This window comes from Alosa sapidissima, chromosome 19 (assembly GCF_018492685.1).
Source record: "Alosa sapidissima isolate fAloSap1 chromosome 19, fAloSap1.pri, whole genome shotgun sequence".
Lineage (NCBI taxonomy): Eukaryota > Metazoa > Chordata > Actinopteri > Clupeiformes > Clupeidae > Alosa > Alosa sapidissima.
This window is the reverse complement of record NC_055975.1, coordinates 15,922,931-15,938,935: the sequence shown is the minus strand read 5'-3', so window position 1 is coordinate 15,938,935 and position 16,005 is coordinate 15,922,931. Positions and strand designations below refer to the sequence as shown.

At 46.5% G+C, this 16,005-nt stretch overlaps 2 protein-coding genes across 3 annotated transcripts; both read right to left on the bottom strand.

Annotated features, from left to right (window-relative positions):
- Positions 1-133: 133 nt before the first annotated feature.
- On the bottom strand, positions 134-7,487 carry coch (coagulation factor C homolog, cochlin (Limulus polyphemus)). 2 transcript variants are annotated; one of them, XM_042071510.1, is made up of 12 exons: positions 7,236-7,487; positions 6,711-6,759; positions 6,408-6,452; positions 6,063-6,219; positions 5,576-5,709; positions 5,261-5,335; positions 5,050-5,109; positions 4,607-4,754; positions 4,191-4,294; positions 3,596-3,822; positions 2,162-2,681; positions 134-1,486 (listed from the first exon to the last, which is right to left on the bottom strand). In XM_042071510.1, exons 2-12 carry the CDS (start codon positions 6,742-6,744, stop codon positions 1,314-1,316), a joined length of 1,677 nt encoding a protein of 558 aa, XP_041927444.1. In that variant the 5' UTR covers positions 6,745-6,759; positions 7,236-7,487; the 3' UTR covers positions 134-1,313. The 2 variants fall into 2 exon arrangements, with proteins under 2 accessions (XP_041927444.1, XP_041927443.1); XM_042071509.1 differs by having other exon boundaries at positions 7,258-7,486.
- A 4,136-nt stretch (positions 7,488-11,623) lies between these two features.
- opn6b (opsin 6, group member b) lies at positions 11,624-15,697 on the bottom strand. The gene is made up of 6 exons (XM_042073163.1): positions 15,604-15,697; positions 15,007-15,212; positions 14,367-14,466; positions 13,758-13,862; positions 13,120-13,340; positions 11,624-12,262 (listed from the first exon to the last, which is right to left on the bottom strand). The coding sequence occupies exons 1-6, from the start codon at positions 15,695-15,697 to the stop codon at positions 11,624-11,626; spliced, it is 1,365 nt and encodes a 454-aa protein (XP_041929097.1).
- Between the last annotated feature and the right edge of the window lie 308 nt (positions 15,698-16,005).

Sequence of the window (16,005 nt, the reverse complement as noted above, 5' to 3'; positions counted from 1 at the left end):
AAGATGATCACACTAGTATACCTCGACACCATGTGATGAATGTGGACCTTTATTTCCGGAACAGTGGTGAGTGTTGACTTGGCAACTTCAGCATCAGATGGCTGTTAGACTTTGATTGTCCATAACAAGTGGATCAAGTTGTAAAAATACCTTGTCCTTTATTGAGAGGAAAGTAATAAATTATGACAGAAATATACAATCATTACGTTGTCCCCTCCCCACCCCAGGTTCATAAAGAGCAGGTGAACATGCATATGTAAAGATGTAAAGATATACAGAAACGACAAGTTTTACCTGTGTGTGTGTAAGGAGGCATGAGTGTCAAAGCGGCTAAAAGTAACGAGAGCACAAAAAAGCAACAGCACAGAGATCCACAAACAGCTGAGCGCTTTCCTCACCACCTTCTATTGTGAGCATCTTATTTACGACTTTGCTGTGGAAATGACATTTACTGCTGTCAGCCACACTGAATGACCAACGTGTTTTAAGTCGTGTCTCGAGGTATGAGCACTGTCGTATAACAGGGGGGGGGGGGGGGGGGGTGACCTTCAGTTTGGTTTCTCAGAGCCCGTTTCTTCAGGACGGTATAAAATGTAAGCGCTCAGAGCTTGGTAGGCAACAGTGAGGCCTAGTTGTTTGGATACACATCTCAGGTAGTGAGGTCTTAAAAAATAGAGGCCAGAATTTCTTTCAAATAGTCCCAAGAGTCGCAACAGACACAAGAGAGAAACTCTAACCTGAACACTAGCCTCACAGTTTGCCGAAATGTACAAGTATATCAGCAATAAATACATTCTGTATAACTGAGGAAAAGTTGGTTGATAATAGATAGGCCTACAGCAATGCACAAACACATTCTGAATCAAAGGTGTCTACTTTCATTGGAACGCATTTGGATCGAGCTGGCCTGTTCCACACATGCTGCAACACAAGAAACACACACACACACTCACACATAACCATATACACAAACACACAAATACCCTTAAAGAAAACCACCAAAGCAAAAAGATCTTAACATCCTTACAGAATATTTAAAAAAAAAAAACACAATACTCAAATCAATCTCATGTGGACACACTTCTGTACCTTCAGTTTTAAGAAAAGGAAAAGAAATTAACTTAAAAAGCTCAGAAAACTATGCTGCGGGCCTGTATCCTACAGGTGGGGGGCTGGGGAGGTGTTGTGTGTGAAAATGCTTTCTTTACTTCTTCTCCACCCCACGTCCCACTCAAACAGTGTGTGTGTGTGTGTCTTACACACTGGCCTCACTCTTGGAACCCTCCGTACTCATACAGTAAAGTGTGTGCTGGCTAGTTGGCTTCGGTGAAATCCCTGCAGATGGCTTTGACCAGGGGCTGCTGGAACTGCTCGAGGCCGCTGAACTCCCGCGTGAAGAAGGTGTGCGCGTCCTTGGGCTCCGTGGCCATGGCACGCAGGTCGTCCATGGGAGCCCAGGCTATGCCCACTGAGAACACCGTGATGCCTGGGGAAGGGACATGAGAGGGCATGAGAGGGTACATCAGAGAGGATTTGTGTGTATACACTACATAATTGCAAGAAAGGGTTCTCGACTGTTGTAGAAAGAAATGGCTGATCTTTAATGCAATATCCACATTGCCCATTATCAGCAACCATCCATCCAAAGGCACATTCTGTTTACTAATCTAATATCATTTCAAAAAGGCTAACTGAGAAAACATTGGAGAACCCTTTTGCAATTTTGTAAGAACATAATGTAATCTGAAAACTGCTGCCCAGATTTAAAAAAAAAATGCAACTGATCTCAGCTGGTATTCTGTCTATAATGGAGTGGAATGGACATTTCTAAGTGACCGCACGTTTTTGACCAGTAGTGTATGTAGAGCCAACATTTGTACACACTGTATGTTTATGTACATTAATACAAACTATGATCCCTGGACTGGACTGGATACCTAGAAATCTTAGAATTCACTTTTGTTCCCTTTTATCTATAACACACATACTCAGAGGACACCCTACACCCTAAGAGGACTAATAAGCTGTTCTCAAATATCCTATTACTCAAACACCCTTTAACTCAAATGACACTATACTCTGAACACTCAGGTACTGTAGAGCAGCTCAGTATATTTGTCTAACTTCCTTTGTCCTTTGTTCCCCTTGTCCCCATACATACCTTCCTTATGTGCTGCCCGTGCTGGGCCTCTCACGTCATCATAGGACTGTCCGTCTGTCACCACGATCAGGAAGTTCCTCCCCCTGCCGCCGGGCCTCTTGTTGGTGAACAGGTTCCTGATGGCGTAGGTGATGGCGTCGCCGGTGGCCGTTCCTCCGCTCATGTACGGGATCCCGCGGAGCGCGCGCAGGTTCTGCTCCTTGGTGGCGTACTGGCCGAAGCCGAACTCCAGGCGCTGGTCGTAGGTGAACTGGACGGCGCCCACGCGCGTGCCCACGTCGGACACCTCGTAGGTGCCGGCCACCGAGGCGATGAAGTCCAGCATGAGGCGGAAGTTGCCCTCGCCCACGCTGCTGGAGCCGTCGATGAGGAAGCCCAGGTTGACGGAGTTGTAGCAGGTGCGGCTGCACAGCATCTGGTCGATGGAGCACAGCTTCTGGCCCAGGGGCTTGATGAACTTGGTGGTGCTGAACCAACTGGGCATGCTCAGTGTGAAGAAGCCGTTGTCTTTGCACACAGACTGGCATGACACACGCATAAAGACTTAGATATATACAGGTGAAGGAACCAAGCAGTCATAAAGACTTAGATATGGATCATGATCACACACACACACACACACACACACACACACACACACACACACACACACACACACACACACACACACACACACACACACACACACACACACACACACACACACACACACACACACACACACACACACACACACACACACACACACACACACACACACACACACACACACAATTACATTTAGCAGACACTCCTTGACCAAAGTGACTTACCGTGGCCCACTGGTTAGCACTCTGGACTTGTAACCGGAGGGTTGCCGGTTCGAGCCCCGACCATTGTGCTTCACCTCACTGTGTGCTGTTTGTGTTTCACTAATTCACTGATTGGGTTAAATGCAGGGATCAAATTTCTCTCATGGGATCAAAAAAGTATATATACTTATATTACAAGGGATCACATTGTCCCCGGAGCAACTTGGGGTTAAGTGCCTTGCTCTTAAGTGAAAAGCCTCAAAATCAAATTCTTTTAGCACTGAGAAGAGTGTAGAAGACTGAATGCTGACCAGACTCTCTAACAATAGCTTTAAGAGCTGCTGATGTCAAAGCCTATAAAGGTGAGCCCAGTGCTGCAAGCAACTCTGCACTTTGTGCTGCAGTAACCATGATTTGTCTGCACCATGATTAATGACTCTGTGGACTCTGGTCTGCTGTGCTCCCTTATGCTGAGTGTGTGCACTGCCACTGCTGTCATTCCTCCTGCACACACACATGCACACGCACACACGCACACACACACACACGCACACACGCACACACGCACACACACACGCGCACACACACACGCACACACGCACGCACACACGCGCGCACACACGCATAATCATTCTTCATTCACCTTCTTCATGTAGTCGGGGTCGCTGACCATGCTGACTTCCTCGGGACTGGGCTTGGCCACGGTCACCATGAACACGTTGATGCCCGAGTCGCGCGCCAGCACGGCCGCCTCCTCCAGGCTGTCCGAGGGCCAGCCATCCACCAGCGCCACGATCACCCGCGGGTGCCCGCGACGCACACCCAGCTCCGAGCTGAAGAACGTCTCCACAGTGTGTGTGATGGCTTTACCTGCGAGCACCATTCACATATGCCTTTATAAGCATCTCCATAGCTATAGAAAAAAAAAAGTTCTTATCCTTCTCTCTTCATTTTTCATTCCCTAATCCCTACTCTACGTGACTTGCATTAATTAGATTACTTGCATGAAGACAAATCACGTTTTAATACCCTCACATCTTACAAAAGTGCAAAAATTAACGCTTTTCAAAGCCTTTAGCTGTGAAGTTGAGATTTTCTGCCAGACACCACAGTCAAGCTGTCTGTCACACAGGTGAGAAGTCATATGGGATGAATGAGGAAGACACACACACACACACACACACGCACACACACACGCACACACGCACACACATGCGTAATCAAGAGTGTTTCCAGACCTGTGTTGGTGTTGCCACCCATGAAGGCAATCTCTTTAATGGCAAAGAGCACATCTTTGGGTTGAGTGTAGTTAGTCAGAAAAAACTCTGTGCGAGGCATGTCACTGCAGAGAGGGAGACGAGAGAGGTTACTCCCCTAATGGCCACAAACGTAACTCATGATCTCATATCAGTATACACAGTCACACCTTACGCAATGCAAACACTCACAAACAGACAAACTCACAAGTTCATACAGTCTGCTCTAACCAACACAAGCGGGTCAATCCAAAAGACAACTTGCAACTTGTAAATTCTCATATTCAATTCTACCTTTTATTTCTTTTCTTCTCACTCTACCTTTGTCTCATACACACACACACACACACACACACACACACACACACACACACACACACACACACACACACACACACCTGGCCTGGACCACTCCCAGATGAGGGCCGTTCTCCCCGACACGCAGCAGCATTGAAAGTTTGCTGATGAAGTTCTTCTGCAGGATGAAGCGCCGACGCCCGATGTTGGAGCTGCCGTCCAGAAGCACAGCCATGTCCACCTGGCAGTCTGCCCCACAACACACCAGAAGAGCATGTGACCCATGTATACTTTTCCAGGCGTCAATATTCACAGTTGTCATACTGTAATAATATTACATTAACAACCACTAATCCCAAATTGGCCAGTTATAACATCAAATGGATATATTTCTCCAGTTTATCCACATCATGTCTACTATTACATCTATTAGTTCATCTACAGTGCATCTCTCTGGTGAGGGTCTGAGCAGGAGTGTATACGTGTAGAGTAACGTAACGGATATCTGTCTTTCTCAGTCTAGGCCTGTCTAACCAGTACCCACCTCTGTTTCCCTGTAAGGTGGGCTTCTTGGTTGGCTTCTTCACCATTGGGACTTTCTTCACTGAAAGAAACAGATTGCTATTTATATGTAATATAAGGACTTCTAAACGCGCGCGTGCGTGTGCGTGTGAGCGTGTGTGTGTGCGCGTGTGTGTGTGTGCGCGCGCGCGTGTGTGTGTGTGTGTGCGTGTGTGTGTGTGTGCGTGTTGTACCTGGACCTGGTCCTGGTGGCACAGGTGCAGCAGTGCTGGTCTGACTGGAAACCTCCAGTGGTGGACTCATCCATTCTGAATAGCATAATTAAGACAAATAATGCAAATAAGAAAGGAAAAATATGACTGAAAAATCCTAGTTATCTCATTCAGACAAAAAGTCAATCCCTCTGCAAAATAATATTGCATAATGTATGACGGTGTGCTGGCTATCATGAAGGCTATATGCAATATGTGAAGAGCAACAGTTCGCTACACATGACGAAGAAGAAACAGACAAGGTGCAGAGATAGCTTGTGAAACGTCTCCCCCTACTGGTAACACTGAAAGATGCAGTCCATTTGGAGAGCGGCTGAGAATGCACTCCGTGTGAGTAGGAGGCGAGGTAATTGCTTCTGCCTTGCAGCTTGTGCACCATCAGGGACCCGCCAGAGGTCCCGATAACTCCTCTAGAAGACACATCAAAGGAGGAATAGAGAACAAAAAGCATTACCTGAGGTAGCAAATTGAGCTCCCTTTACATGGCAGTGTACAGAAATGCGCGTCTAAGACGAAACCACATTTTCTCTTTTACAGCAAAACATGTATTTAAAATAAATGTATTATGTATATGTACGTATAATAGTTATGGAGACAGCAAGCTATCATATAACTATAACGTTTCAAAGTGGTTACAGACGGGTATCTTACTCGCCACAGTAACAATATGGATCTATTTTCTAAGTCTTTAAAAATGTTCTTGTGGTCAGTTTAATTATATATATTTTTAATTATATGCTAGAGTTAAAATCATAACGCTTACCTGTGGGTTGCTGCACCACACACACTAGACACAGACGCGTAGACTCCCGTGCCGAAAACGGAGGCTTTGTACTGTGAACAGTCAGCTGGACACAGCACGATCTGGCGCGTTTCTGTCAGGTCGGCTCCGCGTGTCGTGCAGGTGATGGGCATTGGCACTAGTACGCACAAGAGACCAAGTCAGGGGGAATTATGTCTATCGCCCATTCAGCTTCATTTTACACTTTGTAAGAAGTCGAGGACATTAAATAATCTGATCTACTACATATCACACTCATGCGTAATAGCCAAATACTGCGTCTCAAATAACAGCTCACAATTTTTCCAAAATAAATGAAAATATTACCAGTAGATTCCGATCCATACGCATTGCCAAAGAAGGACAAAAAGCCTACACAAAAGAAAAAAACTTGAGTTTTACTTCTAAAGAAACTCAAGCTAAGGAACAGGGAGATTTAAGAACATCACAGCAGTGATAGGCTCAATATTTGAAAGGAACACTGCAAAAACGACAGGTAGTCTACTGTACATGACCACTCTGTCGATACGAGCATAGATTAATTTGCACAGACAAGCGAGAACTGTTTCAATGTACATTTCTGGTTAATAAATGCAGGCTTCAGCTGTTTTTAGAGAAGATAACTCATACCCAGCAGATGAAGAACAAGAGACCACAGCAACATGTTGAGAGCAAACTCCTACAGAAAAAAAATGAAAATAGAAACAGAACATATAATCGGCACAAATATCCTATGAAAGAAAGCATAGGCGTTACCAACTTATTCGGCCTTAAAACAGCCCTGAACTAACAGACAAGAACTTTTAATAATGGAGATAAATGAGAAAGATAGCGTCTGTTCCCTTTCACGCTGGCCGGATTTCTACATATTTGCATTCACATGGTGAACAGCAGTGCACTAAATCAGCTTGGTTACGTATGAAAACATTTTCTCAGTTTAGACATTATTAAAAGTAGTATGGAAGTTCATTCAATCAAAAAAATAATAATTCTACATCCCTCCATTCAGTCGAGCCCCAGACCCATCAGAGACACCTGCAGCTCAGTGTAACCTGATCCCTCCCCTTTAGCTCTGCTGTGGAACAGCATCAGCGTGCATGGGAAGAGTGCAGCTGGATGAGAGTGAGCAAAACAGACTAGAAACAGCCACCCCACCTCAAAAAAAGCCCCAGCTTACAGATAGCAGATGAGACACAACTTCTTTTGGGACACCCTTAGAGTTCACGCTCACTGAGGAGAAGGCTGTTTTTTGTCCTCCTTTAGTTCTTTTTTCGTTGATTCAAAAAAAAGGAGGAGGGAGATCAGACTTATATTCCTTTTGGTCCTGGTGTTCCTGGGATGAGTGGGCTGCAGAGAAGCGCGTCCGTCCCTTTAAATAACGACCCCACACACATCCCACTGAGTCTCTGTGACAACGTCAGCAGAGGCGGGCCCGTTGGCCCGCCGGGCTGTGAGGATGTCCAGACACTGAAGAGCTTCAAGAGTGAAGAGCCTATTATTCAACAGGTCAGTTATACCTTCACAGGCACAGCAGACAGTAGATATTCGCAAATATTAGAGACAAATTTGTACACGGGCACTGTGTGTCTAATAGGTTTATTTTGGTGGTGGGGGGGATTTCAGAGGCAAGAGGTATTTTGGCCCCAAGTGAAAAGAGTTGATAAGGTAGAGGTGGAATCAAAAACAACACTCAAATTAAGTCTGTGATCAAACTCTACTGTGCAATAACAAATGAGCAATAATGAGCCAATAGAACCGATCTGCTTTGATAGGGGCTTTCAGATCTCTGTGTCTAATGTCTGTTAACTCCCATTTCTTCATCCTCCAGCTTCCCCCCCTCTCCATTAATCAGCAGTTGCTAAGATGACAAAGCAAATCCATCCTCTCCTTCAAATAACAACGCCGGCTCAAGTGCTAGGCACCAGAGAGCCCCACTTACATAACGGGCCCTTTTGCACGAGGGGATCCAATCCCAGATCAAATGAGCTTCATCAGATGGAGGAGCCGGTCCAGGAGCCCGTTTTGGGGCGCCTTTAGCCGAGGCCCTTCTGCGTATATTGACTCCGCTCTTGGCGTCCTGTGAGCGACGCAGGCCCTGTTTACAGTGGCAGCTGCTGACCAGGGCTTCTGTATGCTGATTAAGTTGCGGAGGAAGTTGCTGTTGGCGAGCGCCAACCTGCCCATCCTCCTGCCCGCCACCGAAGGGGCCTTTTGAAGTGCACACACACCCCGTCGGTCGCGGGCAGAGTCACGGACACCCGAGAGGAATGTTTTGGTCCTTCTAGAACAGCCTTCTCATTGTAGTGATTTTGGGCACATGGGTAATTGATCATTATTTTTGGGGGGAGAGAAAGCATCCTGGACCCGGACACTTAATAATACTAATAATAACAATCAGACTCAGAGACAGACCAATACAACACCCATTGTCCTGCTCGGTGTGTGTTATGTGTGTGTCTTGGCCCACGCTTGGTTGCTTTGATCACAACCAATACCCCCCCCCCCCCATCTTTGGATGGGGGATGGGGCTTCTATCCTGGAGCTATCTCTCATTGTAAAAACATTAATAAGGATAATAATAACAGAGCTCCTGCTGGCTCCTGCCAGACCCTAGTCAGGAAGAGGGGGGAGAGTTCTCTCTCTCTCTCTCTCACTGTCGCTCTTTTTTGTGAGAAGACTAAGAGGAGGAGGTTCAATTTCTCAAGAAGGCAGGTGATCATCACAAGGGGAAGCTGGCAGTAATCTGTGGACCATGGAAGGTGTGAGTGTGTGTGTGCGTACGTGCGTGCGTGCATGTGTGTGTGTGTGTGTGGTGGAGGATGAAGAGGAAGGTGAGTTGAGTGGAAGTGACACACTCCTCTCTGTGCAGGCCAAACACACCCCCAGTTCCCCCTCACGTTTCTCCCCATGTGAGTAGGGCTCAGAGGCCCAGTGTGTGTCTCAGGAAGCAAGCAATAGGCCATGCTTTAGAACTACACTCAAACACACACACACACGCACGCACGCACGTACGCACACATACAAACACATACGCACACACATAGACACAGACAGACACAAACGCACACACATAGACACAGACACAGACACAGACTCAGACTCAGACTCAGACACACACACACACTCTTTCTTGCTAACTCTCTCTCTCTCTCTCTCTCTCTCACACACACACACACATGGAGAGAAAATTATACAGACTAAGCACACTTCAACAATGACTGAAGGCTTGACTGAAGGCACTGGTGGTTCATGGTGATACACACAGCACCACTTCAACAACAAGGGAATTAAGAACCTTCAATCTGTGGAAGGAGATTCATATACCCCTCTGAACATAACCTACACCTGTACCTAGGCCTACACAATATGCAATCTTAATATGAAATCCATATTCTCTACAGTTTAGCTCTTTGCCTGTGGTAACTAGCCAGTCACACCTTTATCCAAAAACACCAGTCAGACATTTTACAAACAATATAATAACAGTCAAGACTCCTTGCTGTGCAGACAAACTACACCCTGTGCACATTTAATTTTTATCTAACAGTCATCTGGCCAACTGTGTGCACTTATGAATAAGTTTGTTGTGTCACACGTGTGTGTGTGTGTGTGTGTGTGTGTGTGTGTGTGTGTGTGTGTGTGTGTGTGTGTGTGTGTGTGTGTGTGTGTGTGTGTGTGTGTGTGTGTGTGTGTTAGACAGGACTGCCCTAGCACAGAGGGTCAGTGGTGGGGACCTCCTGGTGGGCTATTGTCTGCTTGTCTGGACCCATTACAGCACACTGAAATTCCTGCTAACTCCGCGCTATGTCGGAGAAGTCAAAACAGAGATGAAGTATTTTGCTGTTTGTGGATTATAACCAGGATACACAGGAGAGAAAATTGGCTTTTTACTTTAATGATTAACTTCTCTCAAGCCTGGACGGTTAACCCGCACTGACAGGTTCGACGACCACCATAGTCAAATGTCTTTTCCAGCTTTTTTTCCCCCCTTCGATGTTCAGTTTCTGGAATAGTGAAAATGCTAAACCACCTTTTAATCTTTACTAATAGCCTCACTGAGGGACATGGTGATACTTCACTTTGAAACGCGGGTTTATTTTACACACCTGGCCCTGGCTTGAGTCAATGTTATTGTTGAACAAAATCCCCTTACCTTATTTCCTGAATCCCTGTAGCTAGAGGATATTTTGGGAATTAACACTGAATTCTATTATGCTGCACTGCTCTTTGGGAAGCCACTGATAAAATGCTAATAGAGACAGATGAATAGCTGGTTTATGTACACGTATGAATATGGTAAGCAGCTCAATTTTTAGTGCATAGATCGGTGAATGTTCCTGAAACTTTTGTTTGAGGTGGAAAGACTTTTCTCAAGCTCAGTCAAGCGAGGGCAGGTCCCAGATTAGCGACTTTGGGGCAGTCTTGGCTCTCTCTCGCTCTCATTATTTTCACAGAGAAGGACACCCAAGGACAGCTGACTCTCTAAGCTATGTCCCTTGTCCAAAGCTGATTCTTTTGGATTCACTTCAAGGCAATTTCAAGTTGTCATCACATACATGGACATACTTTTCGAGACTGTTGTCACATAAATAAGTGCGAGAAGACTTTATCCAAAAAGCTAAGTTCTTTGTCAAAATATAAGCTTGTGAGAACTGTCAACACTGAAGATTTGTTTGGACTTGTTTGTAGCACATACATCCTGAAAAACGTTGAGGACCACACACACATACACACACACACACAAAGACAAAGACACACACACACGCATATGCGCGCGCGCACGCACACACACACACACACACACACACACACACACACACACACACACACACACACACACACACACACACACACACACACACACACACACACACACGGCAGCAAAGTGGCAGTGAATTTAAGAGATTTCTTAATAATTTCTTAATTTCTTAAATAATTCAGATGCATACATCCCTCATCTCTTCACAGTGGGCTATGGCCCTTTTAAGTGTAAAGCACATTAGCACAAGCACACTAAGCCTACTCATAATAAGGCCTAGTGAATAAGAAAAATATAAATGTAAAGCATGATTATAAATGGGACAGGGGTTGTCTTGAATAGATGATTGCCAGTGTCTGAGGGGGGACACACTATGTTACAATCACAATGCAGCAACCTGATCCAGAAAACACATCTCCAGTTGTATGGAGCTTTTACATTATAAAAGACATCATCAAGTAGCTGCTTTAGAAAGGAGAAAATATTGAAAGAGGTGGGGGGGGGGGTCCAACAAAGAAATATGTTACCGAGGTGGTGGCTGCAAATGATGTTATGACTGTTTTACACTGATTATGGATTGTGCCAGTGTTGTGTAGTGCATGAAAACCTTATTACAAAGATCATAATCATACAATTTAAGGTCAATAACAGGGATAAATGGGAGTTGCTCTGTAGTAAGTGGTTATGATGGTGATATGTTGGTTTGGTATGATGTTTTGTATTTGGTATGATTTATTTGGTGTGGTTTACTGTGTTTGATATGATGGATGTGTAGCTCCAGTCCTCACAGGCGCCCAGTGTTGCTGGGTCGGCGTTTGAAGCTGTGAAGAGTGGGGGGACCACTGGGGCCCACCAGGGGGCTCCGCTGACAGTCTGTCTGGGGGTTTCCCATCTCCACTTGCTCCCTCTCCCCCTCAACGCCCACCCTTCGCTCCTCGTTCTCTCCTCCCACGCCCGCCTCTCTCTCCGGGGGCGCGCCGCTGTCACTCCAGCTGCGGCCCAACTCCACCCCGGAGTCCAGCCCGCTGTCAAGGAGGGTCTCGTCCCCGGGCACCGACTCCTTGAAGCGATCGAGGTTGACCTGCACCTTGTCCGGCGCCAAGCCCAGCGGGCGGTGACCGCCGCCACCGCCACCACCGCCACCACCCCGGCCCTCCCTACCGTCCTCCTGCGGGACCGGCGAGCCGTGGCCCAGGCGATCCAGGGGCCGGCGCAGGCAGTGGAAGAGCTCGGCCAGGTCAGTGCGGAACTTAGCGCTGAGGCCCATGTAGATGAAGGGGTTGTAGAAGCTGGCCGACTTGGCGAAGAGGCTGGCCAGGAGCCCGGTGAGCGGCGGCACTTGGTAGCCCAGCGCTGACCACATGGAGATGACGGCGTACGGTGACCACGCCAGCAGGAAGGCCGCACACAGCAGCAGAGACACCTGCAGAGAGGTAGATAGAGGGAGAGAGAGTGAAAGAGTGAGTGAGTGAGTGAGAGAGAGAGAGAGAGAGAGAGGGGAGAGAGAGAGAGAGAGAGAGAGAGAGAGAGAGAGAGAGAGAGAGAGAGAGAGAACGGTTAGACTGTAAACAGGGGAGGAGGGGAGACCAGATGAGAGGAGGAGGGAGGAGAGAGAAAAGTAGCAGGAAAGACACCTGCGGAGAAGCACTGGGAGATGCACTCAATAAGATGGGAGGATACAGAGAGTGGGAGGAGGACAAGAGAATAAAAGAACCGTGGAGAAAACAGGAGAGAGGGAGTCTAGGGAGGAGAGGAAACTCAGGATAATGGACTCTCCAGCTCAGGACAGTTATGTGGATGGGGGGGTGATTTCCCCTCATCATCATCAAAGAGTCAGAAGTGTTAATCATGGTTGTGTGGCTATGCGGAGCTCTGTTTGTATAACACAGTCTCATTCCACTGATGGTGAACACATATTATATACAAGTAAAAAGCAGGTCAGAACCCTTAAAAGTGGAAAAAAGACAGCTAGAGAAATTAAAAAATAAATAATTTTACAAGAAATGTTTACTGGTGAGTAAAACAGTGTTCTTTGAGGCATAAACTTGCCATACATTTCACAAAAAGGATTCTACAAAGAACACTTATTCAGACAGTTCTACGAGCAACCTGGCTGGACATCTTAGGTGCTGTCCTCCCCTGAGAGAGGAGATGAGGTACCTGTGTTACGGTTCTCCTCCCCTGAGAGGAGATGAGGTACCTGTGTTATGGTTCTCCTCCCGAGAGAGGAGATGAGGTACCTGTGTTATGGTTCTCCTCCCGAGAGAGGAGATGAGGTACCTGTGTTATGCCTCTCTCGATCTTCTTCTGCCGCTCGCTGACCTTCCCCTGGCAGTTCCTGTGGCTGGCGCTGACCATGCGCATGATGGACACGTAAGTGAACACGATGACGGAAATGGGCAGGAAGAAGTTGAAGAGGAAGATGAGGATGACGTAGAGCCGGTAGGCCACGGAGAACCTGGCCTGCGCCCAGTCGATCTCACACGTGCCGTACCTGCGGGCTGCAGAGTGAAGAGGAGAGACCACGCCTCTTCAATACTCATGTCAATATGTCAAATCATGTCAATGTCAATATGTCGAATAAATGCTGTTGTGTCTTCCTTTGAAGACATTAACAGTATACTGTAACTGTGAGGCATTTTATTTGTTTTACAATTCCAACATGTAGACAACTGTTTATGAAGGAATGCTGTACTGGTTATGAGGTGCTACCTGCACTGGAATGATCCAACTGAATGACAGAATGATCAAACCAAAGATGGAAAGTTGCCAGGTAACAAGGATTAACTGGAGCTACAAGGACCTAACAGAGGACAAGAGAACCTCTTGTGTAAAGTATGGAGAGTGGAAAGAGGTAGGGAGAGCTGGCCTCAGGCCATGAGGAGATGGACATGCCGTTGGTTCATTGGCTCCTTTACCTTTGTAGCTCCCCCATCCAAACAGTGGAGCTCCTGACCAGAAGAGGGAGGAGAGCCAGATGACACCAATCACAATGAAGATGTTAAACCTGTTGATGTGGTGGGCTGCAGCACCAGAGAAACAGGATTAGATGTTTCAGGAGAGGACTCTGAAAACAAGAACTGGATACATCCTTAATGCCCCAGGTCAGTAGAGCGCACTAAAGCTACACTTTCTTAAAGTCGAGAGTTCAACCATCTGTGATAAAGCAATGGTAAACATTTAGCTTAAAACACATCTGATCGAATCAAATTAATGTTGGGGTTTCACTATTTTGATCGACATATTGCCTTGGTTTGATTTGTGTTTTTTTCACTTTTTGTTTAATTGACTTAAGCGTTTCCCACATCATGAGCACGTCCACTCTCTCCTGCGAACCCCCCGAGACCATAGTCCAGTGGTCAGTGGTCAGCGGTCCGCCGGGAGAGAGAGAGAGAGAGAGAGAGAGGAAGCACCTCCGGGCCACTAACCCCATTTGGCCTCACTCATGCACCTGCATGCGGCTTACAGACCACAGGGGGAGGAGAAGGGATTTCTTGGCATAGGGAGTGGGATGCTGGCATGCGTACCGTGGTGCGGCTGGCATCCTTTGATGTAGCGAACGACACTGATGGCTGTCAGCGTGTTGATGCTGATGAGGCCGAAGAGCAGAATTAGGAAGCCATCCACCTGGAACACACAAACAAGCCCTGAAATTAGGATATCTCTATCTATCTATCTATCTATCTATCTATCTATTCCACTTTCTCTCACTACCTATCTATCTATCTATCTAGCTCTCTCTCTCTCTCTGTGTTCATAAGCTCTGAGGATGGGGCAGCAGTGCTAGCGACATCACCTCGCTCTGCCCTGCTGCTCTGTGCCAGCCTGGCCAGGTAGATTAGAGGATAAGGAGGAACATGGTGCATCTCTGGTGCAATGAGAAACTCCTGCCCATCTGTTCACTGTCTGATTTAGCACATGTGATTGGGATTCTAGTGTACGGGAGGAAAGATTAGGTAGCAAACACAAACAATTCCTTGGAGTTGATAGTCTCTAGTCAGTATGTACTATTCCCCTAGTTTCTAGACTTCATCGTATATTCATAGTCTCAGAATAATATTTGGAACTTTCAATCCATGCACAACCTCAAAGTGCTTCTTTTTAAGACTCTGAGGATGAAATAGGAATCACATATCAAACTAAATATGCTGTGACTAATATCTTTACCTGGCAGGTCCAGAAGGTTTGGAAGAGATACCCATCATCCCTGAAGACGTTGAAGACCTCTAGGATGCCCCGGGAGTATCCAAACATAGCAATCCCAGCATCAGATAAGGCCAGGTTGAGGGTGAGAAAGTCCTGGGCTTGGAGTGTGTGCAACCGCTTGGTCAACAGTAAAATCACCACCCCATTGCCAAGCCAAGACAGCCACCCTAAAAAAAGCAAAATAATCACTCACATCGGTCAAGGAGGTTTATATCAAAAGACATTCCTGTTTTCCCCGCTTGTCCTTTCTCTGAAGTTCACCATCAACAGGGATTGTTTCTTCAGGAGCTTTGAAGTAAAGCTTCAAAGAGTAGGTAAGGCTTCTCTCAAGCCTTCCCACTCTTGGTGGGTATTCTGTATTATGGGTGAAGCACTATGTAATTTTGCAAACATACCATACATACCTGTACATCTAAAAACGGACCCCATCTATCCTAAAGTCGTCTATACATCTACCCTAAAGTCTATACGTCTCAAACATCAATTTTGGTATCCATTTGGTAATAAGAAACTCACACACACACAGCAAATGAATTGATTGAAAAGTTTGGGCATTACCCAGTATGAGTAGATAGATTCCTATGGCCGTTTCTCCCTCGTCCGATACGCGGTACACCGACAGGTTTGCCCTCAGGTTGTCTTGGAGATCCATCATCAGGGTGCCCTTGAGCTTTTGAGCAAGCGTTTATGTTTCTTTGAGAACCACTATTAGGATGCACTCATTTCAGACAGTTGGTCTCCGTTCCCACAGCTATGCTCCAGTGTCCTAACCCAACTAAACACAACAAACAAGGTAAATTAGAGGTCTGCTTGTCCCTTTGGATAGCTTAGCAGGTGTTGCTGGAGGTGTGTGTGTGTGTGTGGGGGAGGGGAGTGTCGCTACTGGCCTTAATCTATCCCATAAGGTAAAGCCGTCTGGAGCGGCCATACAGATGCAATCGCAGTGCTACATTAATCCCC